The following is a 21211-nucleotide window of genomic DNA, read 5'->3' on the forward strand; positions in this document are numbered from 1 at the left end:
AAAGAAAGCAATTACCTTTTCAGACAAGGACTATCAGTTTAAAAACAAAGAAATAAAGTGGTTTTAGCTCTTTTCACGATTTCTTGTATTCCTCATATTTTTAAGCTTCATCATTTATAGCGGGTATATATTCCATTTTCCTTTGACAAAAAAAATAAAATTACTTTGTTGGTGTAAGCTGTTGTTGGTGAAATTTAAAGGAAAATGTATTTGCCTCAGCTATTAAGATGTACAATAACTCACACTCTGGTGTAATTTCATCTAGGTATGCACTACACTAAGCCTTTAAGGGAATAAAAATAGGAACTGCCCATTACGACAGAGCTCAGGATGCACCAAAAACACACTGGCCTCATGCATGGCAACAGAGTGTGGAGTAGAAAAGTTAAAGGAAAATGGTCATCATTCACCAGTATAGCTTGGCAATTCCTATTACAAGTAGTTACTAGTTAGTTGTTGCCATTGTTCAATGCTAAGAGGGGATAAGCAGAAAGGGTAAGATAACTGCCTGCTAAGCAGGAACGTTTCCTGCCATTTCCCAGAAAATCCTGCTGTTCCTTCCTTCTCCCCCTCACCATGGGCAATGCAGGGTTCAGTTTCAGGTTGCACAACACGACAGGGAAACAGCAGTGCAACTTCAATACATAGCTTTGAACCTGCTGAAGTGTTAACAGGTAAATTCAGTTTCCTTAATTCAAACACTTTGTTCTATAGGATCAGACAATTGGACAACTGGCCTTGGCAATAAGAATAAGACTTTCCTCTTTCTTACCTCCTTTCTTGTGGGCAATGGATTACCAGAGCACTCAAAGGGTCTTTCAGGCCCAAGAAGATTAAAAACAATAGCCATGCTTCTTCTGTTAAACATGTTAAGCTCAGCAGAGGGCATCTGAGAATGTCCAGATTTGAACATGGAAAAGGGATTATGGACAAGTAGTCCACCTTTAGCCATTTACTTCCATACCATCTTATTGTTCCCCAGTCCAGTGTAGATTTTCTGCCTTGAATTTATTACACTTTTAAAGTTCTAAAATATTTAGAAGTGTCTTAAGTGTAAAGTTTAAAACTTTAAAGTGCTGCCAAGGGACTTTTGTACCAGTTCACATCCTCAGTCACTGGTCACAATGTCAATGTGAGAGCTTAGTTCAGCCACCTGGATGATTTAGAAGTATGATTAAAACTGGGGGGTTTCTACCAAGATCACGCCGGTTTCAGGACCCGTTTCTGTCCTTCTTAACCGAATCACAGTAGCTTTGAAGGCTTGCAACAGCAAACTTTGGGGCACTTCTAAACCTTGGTATTTGTCCATGTTTTGGCTGGGATAGAGTTAATTTTCTTCCTAGTGCTGGTACAGTGCTGTGTTTTGGATTTAGTACGAGAATAATGTTGATAACACACTGTTGTTTTGTTTTAGTTGTCACTAAGTAATGCTTACTCTAAATCAAGGACTTTTCAGCTTCCCATGCTCTGTCAATGAGGAGGTGCACCAGAAGCCAGGAGGGAGCAGAGCCAGGACAGCTGACCTGAATGAGCCAAAAGGATATTCCATACCATTGAACACCATGGTCAGTATAGAAACTGGGGGGAGATGGCTGGGAGCCACCAATCACTGCTCAGGGACAGGCTGGGCATAGGTCAGCAGGCAGTGAGCAATTGTATTGTGCATCACTTGTCTGTCTTGGGTTTATTCCTCCCTCTCTTTTTCCATTATTATTACTACTACTATTATTTATTATTATATTTTACTTTATTTCAATTATTAAACTGTTCTTACCTCAGCTCACAGGTTTTACTTTTTTCCAGTTCTCCTCCCCATCCCAACAATAGGGTTAGTGGCTCAGTGAGCAGCTCAATGGTACTTAGTTGCTGGCTGGGATTAAACCATGGGAGTATTTAAAACACAAGCCAAAAGACTAGCATGGAAAAATTGAGTGAGACTTGTCCATTTAACCTTTTTGCATTGTTAGATACTTTAAATATGTCACAAGGTCCAGAAAATCTAAAACTGAGATGGGAGACAGTTCTGAAAAACACTTTTATTGAAAAAAAGAGAAATATATGATAAGCAAACAATAAAAAGGCATTTGTTCTTTTAAGCAACTCTTTATATCCAAAAAAGTTGAACTTCCAGACCTTAGGGAAATAAAGACAAAACTGAGATGTGCAGGCAGTGTAACCATTTGATTAGATGATACCACAGGTCTTTAAATGCCTGGCTCCAGCATCCCCAGTGCTTACGTTTGCTTCAATAGAAGCTAGTAACAACCAGGAGGAACAAATTCCATCCAGTTGCAGGACAAAGCCAGAGAAGCTTAACTCAAAGTAAATTATTCTCTGTGCAACATCTTGTTTTGTAATTTGCCAATGACTACATTTCAGATAAACGTTACGCAGATAAGAGGAAAAAAAAAACAGATGAGGGAAAAGAAAATGAAAGTAGCAGCAAACACATTCCTGTCCAAAACTTCCTGGAATCTGGTTATTTTGTTCACCTTGTTCTAACCTGACATAAGAGATAAAGGTGTACACCAGAGCATTACTGGACTAAACCCAAAGCAATTAGGAGGAAGCTGTATACAGATTTGTAACATTGAAGACTACAATTTTCTTGTGCAGGTTTCAGGTGGTATTTCAGAGGGAAAGGAGATGACAATTCATATGCCAGCATCATACACTGCTAATACAAGCACACGAATACAGCATATCTTAATTTCTTATTGAGGTGATAAATATTTGAACATTTAGCTGATAAAGGCATAGCTGAACACTAAGGTCTGCATATCTGGTATTTTCTAACAAAGGACATTGAAAGATACTGCTTTCAAAAGTGGACACAGCTTGAATGTCTGACAGAAGATTTTTATTTGTCAACAATAAACAAATTCTGTAGCACGTGGTCTTCAGTCAGGAAGTTCTTGTCACATCAAAGATGTATAAGCTAGCTATCTTAAACGATAACACCTTTCATATGATTTCATAGGAAGAGTTATTTTTTATTTGCTCACATAAACAAAGCAACATCTATGATGTTGAACACTAAAGCCACACATAATGGCACCCCAGATGCTTACAGAGACAGGAGAGGCTCCAGAGCAGCAAAAACAAAAAAATGTAAGACTGTAGATACACATTCCCAACAAGTGCTCAAAAAGATCAGACAGTCCCAAAGATTTTTATGGTATATCATTCTGGTTTTTTCCAGTGGTAAGCTCAGTATTATTGCAGTATGTTGAGGACAAAACCAAAAGCACTGGCATGTAAACCCAGGGAATGAACAGCAGTGGGATTTTTAAGGTTTTACCTTTCTCGGGCTTCCTTGAAGACAGAATTTCTGGTACACCTGAAAATAAAAGAAATTAAATTGAAAAGAATTAAAACTGGTAGGCAAAACAATCTCCACAGTAGTATAAAAAACAATGTTTATAATGAAAAGATAACATTAGTAAGAGCAATCCAAAGACCATTGTCACTTTGTAGCAAAGATTCTGGGAATACACACACTACACCTTACAGAAAATACAATGTGGAGCGTCAGAAGTATGAGGTCACGTTACACATTACAGTTGACTGATGTCAACACATGTGTTTCACATCCCACAATTGACTGATGTCACATTAAGTGTTTCACATCCCGTAGAATGACAATTCTCACTACCTCATGAGGATATTAAACATACCAGTTGTTTTCAACCCAGGCTCTTACATAAAAATAAAAAAATAAAAAAATCTGTGTGTCCCAGAAATATGTTTTAGTTGTTTCTACGTAGATCCATGTGTTGTCATAGGGCAAAAGATTACATCCCTCATAAAGGAAAAAAAAGATTTAAACTAAAGGTTGTGAAGTATTGAGACAGTAGGCAGAAGGAAACAGCAAAGAAAAGCCTGCAAAGCACTAAATAGAGTATGACATCCCTCCAGTTCTGCCAGAACCTACAGACAGGCAAAGAAACTCCAAGATGAAGCCTATGGGGAGGAAATATAAAAACAGTAGAGCTATTACTCTTAATCTACTTGGAAAATAATGAGATCAGAGACAGATCATGTTCTTCAGCACACTTTAATTTTAAGAGTCTTGGTGGTTTTGCATTTGAGGTGCCACCCGCGCTGCTTGACCAAATACTTTTCAACAAGCAAAGTAGTCAAAGACGTGATTACATAAACAATGGCTGCTTGGCAGGGGTTGGGAAAGAGGCCAAGCAGATTTCATGGAGTTGTGACAAGTCCACCAAATCTTTCTTGGATCTCTACACAGTTAGGACTATCCAACTGTTCAGTTCTTCAGGTGAAAAAGCAGGAAGTCAAACCTGCCAATGTAATGAAACACTGGCTTTTTATGGAAGTCCATCTGTCTCAACTCTCTGGCTCAAAATACAAGAAAACAGGAGTTGAAAAAGTAAGAATTAATGCCAACATTACTCCAGTAAAGAACATTGATCTACTAGCTCTTAAATCTATTTGAAATTTAAAGAGATGTATTTGATCAGCTCAGCTGTTTGCATGAAAAGCAAAGTGGTTTTGATTTCAAAAGTTGTTTGGTTAATGTTTTTTTTATTTTTTGGTGGTTTGGGGATTTTGTTTTGTTGGGTTTTTTAAATAGCATTTATGTCTTCCCACAGAACAGTTGCTCACTTTGTGGTGCTTAATTTTCATAACCGTTACAAAACATTTAGTTGAACTTTAAGTTGCAGCCACATCTCTGCTTTCTCTGGGAATAAAACATACAGCACAAAATTTAGTTAGAATGCCTATATGCTTGTACTGTCACTGACTGCCCAGACTGAGAATCAACCAAGCAAAATCACCACCTTTATTATAGAAACAGTCCCACTGAAAGAGAACTGTTCATTTTCTACTGCCTAGAACTGCTCATTTTGTACTGTTCTTATTACAAAGTACTTAAAATCCCTTTGAGAAACTAAGCTCAGGAGATGCATAAACTTGCTTTTTTTTTTTATCACAGCAGGAATGTAACAACTTTTTTTTAAGACAGTGGGAATCCAGAATGAATTGTTAACAGCATCCTTATAAAGCTCAGCTAATTCTCAGTATATCATATAAAAAGCTAAAGTAGTTCAGAGTATTTCCTTTCCCAAATAAGCACATTCTGTCCAATAACCCCAGTAATGAAAAAGAAAATATTTTCACATTGTAACTCTCAGGTTCTTATTCCCAGATTTAACTTGAATGCAAAACACTTCACTAATAATCAGTAAAAATATAAACAGCACATAGCACTGTTAAACTGTTCATTAAATTTTCTCACCATAAAGTCAAACCACGTTCCAGTTCAGTAATTGCCTATAACTCTAAACAAACAATAGGTTCTACCTCCGTAAATACTGTTCTAGTTCTAAATCATAAGTTATACAAAATATTACACAGACCACTCAACAATCCATCCTTAATGTACCTGAAGAGGTCTTTACAACCCCTAGTGAATAATTCATGTTCCTATTTTTCCATTGTCCTACAACAGAGAAGGAGCAACTTGAATTCAGTCATAGCTCTAACTTTGAGATCTGAATGCCACCAAAGAATGGTCAAAACCTCAAGGAGAAATTGCTTTACAAACCCAATCTACTTCCCAAATGAAAGAACTAAATAGTCCTAAACATATCTGAAATAACAAACCAGCATCTGAAGATGATCTGCCATATGCTAAACTGTCGCTCTCCCATACTGAGTGATGAATTAAGATGCTAGTGTAGCTGGCTGCTTACTACAATACTGTTCATGTCACTCACATATGTTGCTTCTGCAGTTATTAAAGTTTTTTGTAAACTAAGGAGCACATCAGATTTGAGAACAAATTACAGACCAACTGAAAACACTAAATTCTCTACTGATATCCATAGAACTGGAAGAAACACTACAAAAGACTGGAAAGGTAATACCTTTGCAATCTGCATGATGGAAAGCATGAGAAAATTCAGGACAGCTAGACAATAGTCCAGTACTTGGTATTTTCTGTAGTCTGTGCAACTTTCTGTAATCTGTGTGTGATACCATAATGCCTATGGTATTGTAAAGAGAAAGTACAGAGGGAGGGGAAACTCACCCACAGCACTTATGGAATATATAACAACTAGCTAGTTAGCACAAACATCTCACTGATGTGAGAGCTGGAGCTTTTCTTCATACTTGGCATATAGGTAAAGGAATCCAGTAAAGAATTATGATAATGGCCTAGTACAAGAAGATAACAAGAGGCTGCACAGTGAAATACATAAAGTAGTAAAATGCTTATAGTAGGCCTGTTTGTATCCCTAGACAAGATCCAGGTTACTGAAGACTTGTGGCTCAACAAAACCAAGCAAGTCAAAACTTGGAGCATTGGTATCAGAGCAACAAATTGTCACTGTGTGTCTGCAGCAGCCAAAAGGACAAGAATACCTCGGTACTTAGCTCTTCATCATGTTTCTTACACTCCACAGGAATGTCAGTTCTCCACATTCCCCAGAACTTGCATTACAAAAAAAGTGTTACTTTGACAATGACTCTTGAACTTCATAATCAAGGTTCCCCAGCACTATCACATTCAGACTTCTATAAAATCTTTTCTGACAAATCAGAAGTTGAGGGATTCAGGTGGTAGATTTGTGGTGAGGGGAGAAGAATATATCTGTACTTTCCATAAAGACAGAAGTACTTGTAAGGTACAAAGAGCCCTCTGAATGACAGAATTTTTAATAGGCTGGACTCATCTTGCTCTTGATTCATTTTCTCATCCATTTACTTTCAGACTACATTGAAGTTTCTGTAAATGACAGTACAACACCACTCAGTTCTTTCCACAGCTCCTTGTGTATCGTCTCATACACAGGCAGAGTTTGACAGAATACAGATGTACAGCATCCTGGCCTCTGCAGAAATACTTGGCAGCAGATAGTTAAGGAAAAGCATCACAGTACAAGTTTATACCCATGATTATTCTATTAAGTAGCGCTCTAATACACATATGTGCGTGTGTCTAAATGAAGTGTTTCTGGGTGCATACAGATGTACACACTGCTGGGGATGTTATTTGTGCAGTACTGATTTTAGATTGATACTTATGGCAGGGCACCTGTAAGTCTAGAATAAGAGACATCGGTGAAGATGTTAGGCTACGTTTTCAGGTACTGTAACTAGCACTTCCGAGGAAAGAAATTTAATCACTTTCTAGCCTTAGAGAATTTGGCTCCAGGTCAGGTATCACAAACAAGGTCTACACTGACATTTGCTCCATGGTGAGAATGGATTAGAACTATCAGATGTTTCCTATTACCTGGAAAAGTCACTACAACTGTCATACATGCCAGCCACTACCAGTTAAACAGGAATATCAATGAAAAAAAGTTAACTGAAGATCTCGGGGACAAGTTTGAGGACTTACCATACTCCCATACACTCTTCAACAAAACCCGCCTTGGCAATACCTCAGGCAGTCAATACAAAAGACTGGTTATGCAACAAAATACCTTGGTCTATTGAGTTGCCAAAGAGAATCACAGGATACCAACAGCAGCAAAAAGGGCATTATTACAGGGCAGCCAAAGTGGTGACTAGTAAGTATAGTTAGTGATATACAGATAGAAACATTTTCACCAACATTAGAGGTCCACTCAGTCTCCCACAGAGAGGTAGAAACTTGCCTTCTGCACTCTCCAAGACAGAGCTAAAGCGTACGGACTCCACCCAATAGGTCTCATGAGCCAGAAGGAGAAAAAGAGTATAACACTAAGGGTAATTTTATAGTTTGAACAAAACACAACAATACACATAGCCACACATATAAGCTTTGCCAGCCCAATAATCAAAGACCAATTTGATAACAGCCTTCTGAAGCTTCACCTTTTTAAGACACAGACAAGAAAAATATTCATCACTTTCAATAGCGATTCAAATTAAACAAATTATTTATCTGTGTTGTTGATAGAATTCCAGAAGTTTCAGGCTGGAGTAAAAGTTTTAGACAATTGTTTGACATCACTTCTGCATTTCAGAAATAATAAAAGCTAATAGGTACCATTGCTGGGAGATGCTTCTACATTCCTGAGCGCCTTTTCTCAGGAACACATCCTCCAGCCACATATTCCCTCTCACACACCACATTTGTTTTGCTGGAAATCACATGGGATTCTCAGGGGCTCAGGTTAGTCCTATTACACACTTTAACAGTTAACCAAAACACAGAAAACAGGTACTGATATATCAGCTGTTCTTTCTGGGAAATTTGCATAGTCTACAGAAGATAGTACTGTTTTCCCTGTAAATTGGTAGCAGCACCTTCAGCTGATGTATGAATTCTGAGATCTTTATCACTCAGAACTGACGTGTTTTAAAAATTTAAATGATGTACCTAGTCCCATTTCAAGACAGGCTTTAGTAGCATTTTAAGGTCTTGCCATTTAGCAGCTAGAATCCAGCAAAGGGGATACAAGTGCTATTACTGGTAGTTAACGGATATTCTTCTTCAGTTCAATTGCTGAACTACTTTTTTGAATAAAGGACTCAGTTCCCAAAGGGAACAACCTCCTTTCATTACTATCCAACTCTTACACTAAAGGAGAATTCTCCACAAGTGGCAAGAAGGGGCAACATTCATATTTCTATTTCTAGGTTCCTACTTATTAGAGAATAAAGGCACTGCACAATATCTAATTTATGCAGGTCACATCCACTACCTCAAGTCCAATAGCTGGACACATTTCCATACATTGTCCTTCCCATTTTAAAACTGCCTTTTATTCAGAGCATTCTTCAGCAAAAAATACATTTAAAGACTACGCAGAAACAGCAAAAAGCATTACCTTTTTTGAGCTGTGCCGCTCAAGATGTGCATCTCCCAGTGGCACTAGTATGCTTATACAGTTTGTGTCTGCTCTGGTTACCTGTGCCACATGCTGCTGCACCCTCACTGCTTTCAAGAGGGCTGCAGTGCAGGTAAGCAGATCAGTGCTGGCTTTGACCCAGCTACCTGCCAAAGCAGTAAACCCCCAAGCTTGCCTAAATAGTTCAAAGGAGCAATGCTAGCATAGCTCCAGGACCAAGAAAGCATATGCTGTGGTTGGCTACCAGACAGAAGTCACATCCTTGCTCAGTTTTCAGGGTTCTGTCAGCAACAAAAAAAAAACACCCTCATGATCATACTCTTTCACAGATGTAGAGACACTTCCACAATGCAGTCTAGCACTGCTTTAAAGCAGGACTCCAGTAAGATCATAATCAGTTCCAGTATATGTCTGTGTCCATGCTCCACCTTAACAAAGGGTTAAAAATAGTGTTGGAAAGGCACTTACAGCAGCCACCCCTGACTGAAGTCAGAGATGCCAATCCTATTAAGGCTGCCTTTAGCACAGGCAGCATTCTGAAGACTAGCTTCAAAGCATTGCTCTTCTGCCACTTGTATGCAAGTCTGCAACTATTGCTACAACAGCAGAATGTAGAGTATTTTCACTCAACCACCGCTGTTGAGCACACCACTGCTGCCAGAGATACATATCAAAGTTATGAAGATGAGTCACCCATTTTCTGAATTCTATTTAGATAAATGCATGCTAATTGACGACAGAGCCTCGATCCTTTCTTCTATGCCACTTCTGTTCCTCTATATAAGCAGAGTACAAGACAGAGCCTGAAGTCCAAGTCTTTGGAATTCTTTTTTTTTTTTTTTTTTTTTTTTTCTTCTCTCCAGTGCATGCCACATTTTTAATCTCATCCCAGCAAGGACTTAAACAGAACTTGGTTTGTTCAGGTCACACATTCAGGAAAAATGTTTTGCCATCTCAGGAGTGGGCGCCTGGGAGACTACCCAAACCATCTGAAGTGCCAGCTAGAGACACCCATATACTAGCCAGTACTTACAGTTGTTGACATCTAACTTGCATTGTAGCAAGTTTTTAAACATGATTAGTACTTAAAGACTATTGGTGAAATGACATCTTAATTAGCACTTTACTAACAAAAAGAATTGTCTCAAAAATGTTATGAAGACAAACAGTAACTTCTCTCCTAGTACCAAAGTAATACTACATGCATATGATACTCCTTATTTAACATACTATAAGCTTGCTTTTCTAGCATGTTATATGGTTTAAGTTGTCTGGGCTGGTTTGTTTTAAACTCTGTACCTTTTTTCTTTCCTCCTTTTAATTCATTACAGCTCCAGTATATCAACAACAATGGAACACACTATTAGCTTGGATTTAATTGCTCAGCTAAAGAAAATTTATTTCAAGATTCAATCTGCTGCCTTCCTTGGAGGTAATAATTTGTACAGAAGTGCTGTATGGGATTAGACAAGCTACATGTTTGGCAAGTTAAAAGACCTGTAAGGAGGCTCAGCACCCAGTTTAACATTTCATTGCAATCTACTAACATGCTAATTAATATCTAATCAGTTGAGCTCCTAATAAGTATTCCAGATATTAGATTCATACTCACTCTTTTTAAAAACTAATAACTTATAGCATATAGAATGGCAAAAATAAATCAAAGTCATCTCATGTCACACAATTTACTTGAACTATTTTTCAGAAAAGAAAAATTAACTCCTACTTAAAACACACTTGTATGAGAGTATCATCAATATTAGGACAGCAAAAATTGTGCCAAACACAAAGTTCCATGGGTATCATTGCATAAGATTTATTTTACCAAACTCTTTCCCCTCTGCGTGTGCACAAACCCCTGATGTTTATATTAAAGGAGCTCTCAAAATTAACAGACTACATGTAATTTCAGGCAATTAACAGTGTACGTTCATCAACAGAAACCTCTGCATCTAGATATGAAAGGAATAAAACCCATGGTCCATTCATTGCTTCGGGAAAGAAAAAAGTAATCCAGAAAATCCAAAATAAAAAACAGAAAATGGCTTGGCAAACAAACAAGACAACTGAATGTCGAGCACTTCTGCCAAAGATCTGGATAGTGTCCTGATCACATATAAAACTTAGCTACATACATGACTTACCGAAACAGGCTTTCAAGTTCGAATCACAGAAGTGGCAACCATGTCATTTTCCTGCCTTCAACAGCAACCTGGACAGACGTTTTGTACTCTACTGTCCCCAAATGGGCTATAAAGAGTTACTGATCTCATTTATTATTCTACCAACAGTCACTATGCTTATATGAATATTTAACTGATGAAGAAATTTCATCATTAATACATTTAGTAATCGGATAATTGGCAATACTGGAAGCGGATAAAGCGTGCATAAAAAGCATTCACATAACAGGTTTACTCTGCATACATTGGTACCATCACGGCTGAGCGCTACAAAGAAAGAATAGTTATCTGCAATGACAACTAAAGTGATATTGATAGGCTATTCAAAAACGTTTAAGTCCTGTAATTTATATTTAACTTTTCATGTGAACGCATAAGGGCTATATTCTTCCTGGTAGAGAATGGGATTATTCTATAAGAACTGTTCATACTCCACACAGCCACTTCAAATCAATTGCTTATGAACCACCTACAGACTAAAGTTATTTCAAGACTAATTTTTCCTTTCAATATACTGTTCCAGTTGACAAGAAAAACAAAACTCACAATTTAAAGTTACTAGGCAATAGCTTGGGTTATTCAGTTATGCAACTGTTACATTTCTAAGTACAAGATCACAGACTAAATTTCCAAATAGTCAAGCATCTGCTATACTTGCAAAATTAGGTTAAGGGCACAAGAATGCCTATTGAAGCGCAAGCATTCTTACATTGTATCAGATATTTCGGACTCTCCCTTTCATTCGTACATTAATACCAGTGCTCCAGGGAAAGGCCCTCCTCAGGTAGAGCCTGAATGTGCCCCTGGTATTGTATTTCTGAAAGAAAACAAAGAAACTTCCTGAAACTCTCTTCAAGAAAGCTATGTTGCTTGAGCAGGTTTTCATCTTCCAAACTACAAACACCAAAACTACAGGCTACAGTCAAGTGGCTCTCGGGATTTTTATGTTTCTATGAGGATGACCGAGAAGTCTTATCTCCTCCTGTATCCTCCTTCTTCTTTATCTAACTGGGACTAAATACAAAGGGTAGAAAGAAACAAATAGAAGCACACCCACACCCAACATTGGCAATGTACAGAGGTAGAGTAACAGCGTTACCTGCTGAAAACTCCTACAACCCCAGTGCAATTCTGGCAATTTATTCCACAGTCTACATTCCTTTAAGAGTTTCTGTTTCCAGACTGTCATCAGTTATTCTTGATTTGTCTAAACTAGTTTGCCAGTCACTGGGAAAGAAAAGTGATAGACAGAAAAGAAGATATATAAAAATGAGCTTCCCATCACTTTTTACTGCTCAGTTATAGATTTATATAAAAAAGCTGCTTAAATGTCTGCTCATATTAGCTCTTCACTATGTGGATTAATCATACAGTGCTTCCTGCCTTTACTTTTTTTAAAATCAGTGTTACAAAAAAATTCTTTTCCTTTTATTACAAAAATTTTACCTAGAATAAGAACGGATTCCATTAAGAATCAGTGTTAACCAGGAGAAAAAGAAAGCCTGTCCTGGTCAATGCAGATGCCCATATTTACACTCATAGATTCAAAGGAGCCACATGTTTAAGTGTTGCTACACCTACATACAAATTACAATTATTAAACAAAGCTAGCGGTAGCTTACTGAAAGAGATTCTTAAACTGCTGCAAAACAAAACTGAACCAATGCTGAAGTAAAAAGATATTTTTAAAATGCATTAACAAATTTATAAAGTACATTATTTTCCCCTCACACAGCATGCTACCTTTTTTAACCAAGTGCTTCAAAGCATGTCGCTCTTTTTCAAGGTTAAGAGTACTGTGAGATACCAGTACTTCTGAAAATGCTGAGATTCAGGCCATGCAGCCTGACTTAGTTTGAAAGCAAACCCAATTTGAAGAAATGTAGAAAAGAAAAAGCATTAGCTTTCCTGGCTGTCAGCTTCCAGTATGTTGAAAGACTGTGTTGCTTGAAAACATAAATGTGAATTGATAACCAAAAAACAAAGTTTGTGGTGTTCTCTAAGCAAGGGTATAAAAAAAAAAATATTTTCCAGCACAGACATTTGAAAAGTCAAGCAGCTTACAGAAAGAGGCCTCCAAGAAATATCTGAAATTCTAAACACAGTTGGGAAAGAGGCCAAAGGATCTGTGCAAACCCACTTTATCAACGTAAAGCTAAAGAACAAGGATATGAGCTGATAAAATGATTTCTAATGCTCAAGTCTTTAAATAATTTGATTCAAATTAAGAGTTTTGTTTGTTTTAAGTCACTGTTTTTATCTGCTAACCACAGCAAAGAAGCAATCAGAACCATGACAGAATTAAGATACCCTCTAGGGCTGCAGAAAGCCTTATGCTTTATGGCTAAGCAGAACGAAATTCTCCCAGATGTGTCAAGTCACTACTTCATGGGAATACTGTATTATTTTTTCATATTTGCGTGTTTTTTTTTTAAATTGGACAGATTTCTACATTCCATCCAATTACATATTTTTCTAGTTCACTTCTGTGACTGAACACAGACACTAGATGGGCACCTGTACAGGGGCTAATCAAGCTGATCTGTCTAAACAGGCTACGTAGGCATATCCCACTTCTGAATGCATAACATTCCACATCTGTTAGGGAGTTTAAAAAAAAAAAACCAAACACACAGCCCAGCTTTTCATCAGCACCTTGACTAGATACATTACATAAACTAGAAATGTACAAATGGAGAACAAAATTTAAGACACGCAAACAGCCTGTCATTATAAAGGAGCTGACAGATGTTAATTTCTCTACCACATTTCTAGATGTCTCTGACATGTAAGTATCTCCAGCAAACGGTAGAAAATTTTACTCATCCAAAGATAGCCATCTACAGTGCTGTTCCACACTGGCAATAATACCTTGCTTCCTAAGCATACCACAGCAAGCTGTGTGCCAGAAGGTAATTTGCCTTTTCTTCCTAAAAAAACCAACCAACCAAAACAGAAAAGCCCAAACAAAAACCACCAAAAAAACCCACACAGGTTCAAAGACCAAAACTCTCTCACATGCCCGTAGACATGCACAGAAAGGTTGTTATTGCTGAAGGTCATTCAAGGCAGGAGCCGCAAGCTCAGAAACCTTTTAGTTTCAAATCCAGACACACACAAGAACATGTGAAAAACAGCTTCAACACCACAAATTTGTTTTCACCCCTTTAGCAGCTGAGCTAGCCCCTGATGCTGCTTTTTGATAACAACTTTCCTGAAGTTTAAAACTGCTCTGCATTATATTGACCCCATCGTCCACCTTAACACACCAAACATGCATGTAATGCTAATCACATAGGGATAGGATGGTAATGTTATTTAAACTTTCATGCTACCATAAGATCATCTTGGATTTACCCAAACAGATTTGCTAGCAGATCTGTGGAAGGTACATAATGGTAGAGGTTGCCATGGGAACACAGTACAGCTACACACTTTGCCATGACAACCAGACCTCCCTGGAATACTAATGAGTGCCCATGGCAATGTGAAGCTAAAGATGAGCTGTCTGGAGATCAAATATTTCATGTATCATTTATAACAAAACCTATAAATATATTTGTACATTTCCTGTGTGAGATTTGATGGTTTTTGGAACTCTGCAAAATATTACATATGCGGCAAAATTGCAAAGGGGAAAAAAAAATAAATGGCTGCAGTATAAATGGAAAATCTTATTTCAAGGCAATGCCACAGTTGAAGTTCAATGCCACAGTTGAAGTTCAATGCCACAAAAACCCAAAAAATATCTATAGTCAACACACCCAAAATTTACATCATCTTGCACATAAACACTATCATCAGTCTGTGATGTACCAGTTATCTGTACATAATGCTTGGTATATTCTACAGCCACCAAAAAGGTGCTATTCTTGCCCAGTGCAGAAAACTGTATTGAGCATGTCTCTGTTCTCCATATGGCAACTAACGTAAATCACGTTGCAAGGACAGAAAGCATTACTTCGGTATTTCAGAAAAGGCTCACAAGAGAGCTTTGTTACTTTATAGGAATATTTCAGCAACTCAGTGCACGAGCAGTGTTTTTCATTTATTTGTTATTAAAAAAAATATCTACTGTTGCAATTACATATCAGACCAAAATGTTGATATTATAAGTGATAAATTATCTGGTAAAGTGACATCTGGTGCATTTTTTTTTTTTTAAATACTTTCTCTAAGGATTAATTTCAGAAAACTTTAGATATCTTACACAAATTATGAAAATCTAAGACATTTTCAGGTACCCTGCCAGCAACCTCTTGTTATTTAAAGAAGGAAGGGGTACCAGCTTCAAAGCCAGTGCTGCTTGTCCCAGAAGCATTATATGTGATATAATAGAAGATAGCAAATTGTGTGCCAGGAGTCAGCTCACACCAACAGTGGGGGGAAGCAAAGGTAATTCTATCTAAGATTTTTCCTCATGTCTTATTGCCTTTTATAGTCTAGGCCTCCTTGCATGAGCTCCTCCTTGAAAATATAAAAATTAGGTGAGCATTTGATTAAAAAAAATTATTTTCCTATCTCCCTCAACATCCACAGCAAAAGCATCCAAAACATGGTCTACGATATGTACTTATTAGCCATCCTCCAGGTGTAAACAGACTGTTTGTTGCATTTCCCAAATGACAGAGCGCTGAGGTCGGTACTAAGGGATAAAGCAACGTGCTTTGTGTAAGGTATTTCACAAGTCTTACGGTTGTGGATCTTCTCGGGTGCCAGATTCTCACTGCTTTTGAGTGACTGCAACAACTGATGCTATCCCAACAGTAAAAACCCCAAACCACTGGCCTTTCAGCAAATCCCCTCTAGCCTACAAAAGCGACAGAAGTTATGCATCTGATTAGGTCAGAAAGACCAGTTTTGGTCACCCATCTTCTAATCCACTTTCACCTTGTAGAGGCCAGAAGGAACCACAAGTACACACCCTTATGAACTCCGCAAGACAGGGTACAAAAAGAGGTCTGCATTCCCTGACAGAATTCTCTCACAGCTGTAACCCAAACATAAGTAATTCTCCAGTTTACTGCAGGAATGTCAAAAACAGGTAAGCTGGAAAGACTTTCTTCATTTGTGGCCAAAGCGTTACAGAATAGATACATCTTGGTAGCCACACAACATACAACATGAGAATAACATCTGGCAAATACCTCTTCTGCTTCCAAACATGACTGGCTGTGGGCACAATGGACTGAAAAGACACATACTAACACATAATATTAAATCAACATAATCACATTCAGAATTATCAGGTTAATGTAAGCGCTGGCTATGATTACATTGTGTTGTCAGTGAATTGCAGAAACATTAATTGGCATGTTTGGAAAGACTTGAGGAAAAGGTGTTGGATGAAATAGCAACACAAAACGCAGGCCATGGCCCTGGTATTGAGTTTAGGACCTATTTCCTCAAAATTGTATCACAGAACAAAAAAATTTATCAAGTTAAATGAATGGGGGGGGTTTTCATAAGTTTTAATTAATATAGATGAAGTTGCAAACCAAAAAAAAGGCAAACTGCTCTTTTAAGTTTTTTAATACATTGCAGATTAACAAATTGCAACAAACACAACCCATGGTGGGCCTTCAGGCAACGAAGTTTTCCACAGAGGAGCAGAGGTTGCATTATTTTTGTGATCACACACAGTGCTACCCAGTGCAAAATATGCCTTCTTGAATTTAACCTGGTTGCAGAGGACTTAACCCAGTTAGTTTTTAACTATTTTAATTCCACTAAATATTACAGTGCCCAATATATGATCCAGCCTTCCTTCTGTCAGCCTGTCAGCACTTAAAGATTAGTTTTAACAGGAACTGACTATCAAGATCGGAAAAATGCATTTGCATTAGATTTCAAAATTACACAACAGTACACGTGGCAGATATTATAGTTTTATTCCAATCCCTGTTTTTCTATTAATATTTTGGTTTGGGTTTCTTTGTTTTCAAGCTGATATTTGTCACTTTTGTTCCCTTGCACTCCTCTTTCTTTAGGACCGCTTTATATTACATGAGGGGACATGATAGATAGTTCAACATTATCTCCTACAAATTAAAATATGGTATTTAATTGGTCTGGGGTCAGCAATGTCAGTTACTACTTAAAAAAAAAAAAAAAAGAGAGACTTCTTCACTAGAATGATTTATATCATTTGCTAGCGAACTAAAGAAATAAATATTGGGGGGCGGGGGGGCTTTCAGGGTTTTGGTGGTGGTGTTTTTTAAATGCACTGTGCCATGGCTGCTAAAAGCAACAGCTCCCCTCCAGCAGAAATAAGAGAAATCCTGGGAAAATCCACAACACCAACAAACCTCTTTACTTAACCTAGGAAGACCATTATTCTTGAAAGCACTCATTAGCCTGAGAAGGTTTAGCAGGATAGACAGCTCTGCACACAAAATTACAAGACCAACAAGCAAGAACAAACCTTACCCAATGAGTGCTCCATACAGTAGATTCCTCATCTTCTTCTGGTTCCTTAATTTGAAGCCTAGAATGTCTTTGTTCACACTAATGGTCTACCATACCAGGATAGGCAGTAAGTGGTTAAGTCAGAACATTTTATCAACAGACACAGTTGTCCTAAAGGAAGCCAATAATTTCTGCATGTCTGGAGTTGGAGACCTAGTTGCATATTTACATTTTCTATTTCTTCACAATAATAAATGCCAAGTAATAGTTAGTAGCTATGCTGTATATAGCGAAAAATTAAACAATTCTTATTCCCTCTAAGAGTCTGACTAGTCTCTCTACCTTCCAACTGAGAAGCAAAGAACACTATTACCTCCTGGTTGCTACCAAAACTGGAGCATCTTGTGCAGGGTCTCTGATCAAGAACACTTTTGCACACACTCCCTACTAAATGGCACCACCTCCATCAGGAACATTTTGACCCTCTTCTCCCATTGCATGGCACAACATACGCAAACCACACACCACCACATACTGTTCATTTCAGTTCTTGCATATGAAGAACATTAGGAACTCACTTGAAAATCCACTTGGGTCATGTACATGAAGAATACACAGAAGAGCAGTCCTACATATGTGGAATGTGTGTGCACAATGCAGCTAGTGTGGGACAGCAATCTGTAGAATTTCCTGCATTACTCTGAAAAATACAAGGATCTGTCTTATACAAGAAGGAATGGCAGTACTGCTGAGGATCATAGTCAGGAAAACAAGGCAAAATAAGAAAATTAGGAAGATACCTTTTCCCAAATATACCAAATGAGAGTGTCTGAGTAATTCCTTTCCACATAACTGAACAATTCTAATAATTAAAAAGGCTTCATCCCCTGGAAGCTGTGGGGAGTCCCGTTTAAGAAATACACATTAAGATTTGCCCCAGTTGGTTTGGGCTATTAGAGACTTAAATCTTAATACTTCACACCCTGTTACTTATTTTGTGTTTTCTTGTGAAAAAATTAACACCTTTCTGCACATTTTGTAAGATTCCCCTACTCAGTTAAATAAATTTTACCCTTACTTCCCCCACCACCACCACACAACAGGTATCGAATAGCCATCTTACTTCAGGGACCAGTCATAAACTTGAATGACAGTACTTGAACCTGTTAAACTGATTAAACACTGAAAGGCAGCATCAGTTAACAGAGAAAGGCAAGCTGAGGGAACCATACCTAACACACTGCAGACAGAACAAAGAGCAAGTACTGCCCCTACTTAAACACAACCTGTATCACACAAAAAAAAAACAGACCAAAACCCCCCCCACACACACACACACACAAAGCCACAAAAACAAACCAAAAAGAGAGGAAAGATGTATATCTTTAGCTGCAATGAAGAAAGCATCTTAGACCAAGACAGTAATGCAAGAGCAACACATACTTAGAAACTGAATTTCTCAGAAGATGGAAAGAAAGACTCTGCATGTTTGGCAGAAGTAGATTAGCTTTGGTCTTTCCAATGTTTCATTCAACACATATCTATCCATTAGGACATTAAAAGCCTCTTAGGGATGTATTTTGGATAAAAGGCATTGACTTACAAATGTCCTTGTTTAAATGCATGCAAAGAAAAGCACAGGAGGCAACACAAAGCTACAACCTGAGTGTAGTTACGCACTTCAGCAAAGCACTTTATTATACATGGAATAGCCTTCAGAAACATATGTTTTAAAGCAAAGCAGCAACTTCATTACTTTTTAGACAACATGTTCTGTAAAACTATAGCCAGTATAAAAAGCATACCATTTTAAAGTAGGAACAAAAAACCCCACACTCAAACACATACAAGATCTGTCACTACCCAAAGGGAACTTCCCAATTCTGTATAATGGCCTGATGTTATTCAACAGTTTTTTTAGAAATAAAATTATGTCCTCTCTGAACTACTTGGTAAAACACTTTAAATATGCTTGTTTAAACAAGATACACATCTAAATATGCGAGTGTCCAAAGTGTAAAAATACAGTCAGGCCACACGATGCTACAACTCCAACTGCATGCAGGTTTTTAAGAGCGAAGGTTTCTGCAGCCGTGGGGCCTCAATGCCATCTACTGGCTGTTTGTACTTTCTACTACCATCTTTTTATGCGCGAGTGTGTGCTAGGCTGTCATGGGAAGGCACACTCTCTAAACGTCTGAATGTGGGCAGGTATCTTCTGATTAACTCTAGCATGATTGAAAACACTGGATAGTGTTAAATGGCACACCTTTTCACACATAGGTATGTATTTAAACCAAATTTCTATATACTTGCTCAGGATTTCGTTAGTGCTAAAATTCTACATAAGTGTGGAAGTGACAATGACTTATCATTCAGTTCTGTTTCTGCTGTTTTCACTTATTCAATGAATGAATTATTCTTTCCCCTACACTTTTCATTCATTTCCCAACAATACTAACTTCAGACCCATTATGTAACTCCAAGCTCTAACAATAAACCAAGAAGATATTATCTTTTGTTAAATTAACTGATATAGGTGGGAGAAAAGGAAAAAGAAATTTCATACAAAAACCTTGTACAATTTCCTCTGTTCCTGACATATTATAAAAGCCAAAGGTTATACAAGTTTATATAAGACCTTTTTACATCTTGAAACTACCACTGGAATTACTAACACCACCCACCAGTAGCTCCAGGATTCATGTTTCTTCTGCTTTTTCTTAGGATCTCTCTCCCAGCTCCAGGATTATTTGTTTTGAGATGAGTCTGGCATTGCCATCATACAGAGAAGTCCACTGCGCAATGTCCCATAATAAGTATATAAAAGTAATAAAAGTATGCCATGTGATTTATAACATTTTGTTAACAAACAGAAGGGAGGGAGTATTGGTAGCATGTACTGGAAAACACAACTCAGAGCCTTGCAAGGAGGCATAGAAGTGGAGATACATATATATTACATATATTTTTTTTAGCATGACTGAAAATGGAATGAGTTTGTAGTACATACTACATACTGGATGAACAAGTTGTAAAATATCATCAGAGGGAGAAACAGTGAAGCGAAGACTTGTAAGCCAGAGTGGTCAAATTCAACTTTATATTTCTATTATTTTTTTCTTAAGATCCACATAATTCTAACGCCAAGGGTGATGATAGTAATGCACATTTTTCTCTTTGATCTTTCAAAAGCGGTAAGTTATTCACAGAAAGCTAAAGGTCTTGCAGAAAAAAATACTAGAATGTTCAAAATAAAACAACTAATAATTGCGAGGTGGTGCTCAGGGTATGTTCCTGTACTTATCCAGGAATGGATATACATCTTTGTAGTCGTCCTGCTTGACCTGAATTAGTGACACATGACAAAATGACACCATACAGTGATTGCTGGAAAAGAGTGATAGAACGGGTGATTGCTTCCAGCAAATATGCAGGAAATTAAAGTAGCTTCCTTCCTCCACTCCCAAAAATGGCCTGAGTACGTGGAGCATAACTTACAGGAAGCAGTTAAGCAGCAAAGATAGTAACAGATGCTTCGATGCTGACAGCAAGCAGAGAAAGATACACACAGAGCCAAAGGTGTTATGAAGGAACAAGAGAAGGAATGAGTTTGGTTTCTGGTGAGCAAGGGGAAGTTACCCATGTAATACACAAAAGAAAATTTTTATCTCTGCAAAAAAATAATTGCAGGAAAAAAAAAAAAAAATATGAGTGTTAGGGGGGAAATTACCTTTACCAAAATAAATCCTAAACACAATATCAGTATGCATCTTCTGCTGCCCCACACCAGAGCTGGCAATGCAG

The 21211-nt window shown here is 37.7% G+C and overlaps 1 protein-coding gene across 1 annotated transcript in view; it reads right to left on the bottom strand.

The window, feature by feature from the left end:
- Positions 1 to 21211, bottom strand: part of ANK3 (ankyrin 3) — a 374109-nt gene that overhangs the window by 325110 nt on the left and 27788 nt on the right. Inside the window, exon 2 of the mRNA XM_055793683.1 lies at positions 3302 to 3340. Coding sequence (XP_055649658.1) covers positions 3302 to 3340 — 39 coding nt within the window. The remainder of the gene's footprint in view (positions 1 to 3301; positions 3341 to 21211) is intronic.

Source organism: Falco peregrinus, chromosome 1 (genome assembly GCF_023634155.1).
Source record: "Falco peregrinus isolate bFalPer1 chromosome 1, bFalPer1.pri, whole genome shotgun sequence".
NCBI classification, from domain to species: domain Eukaryota; kingdom Metazoa; phylum Chordata; class Aves; order Falconiformes; family Falconidae; genus Falco; species Falco peregrinus.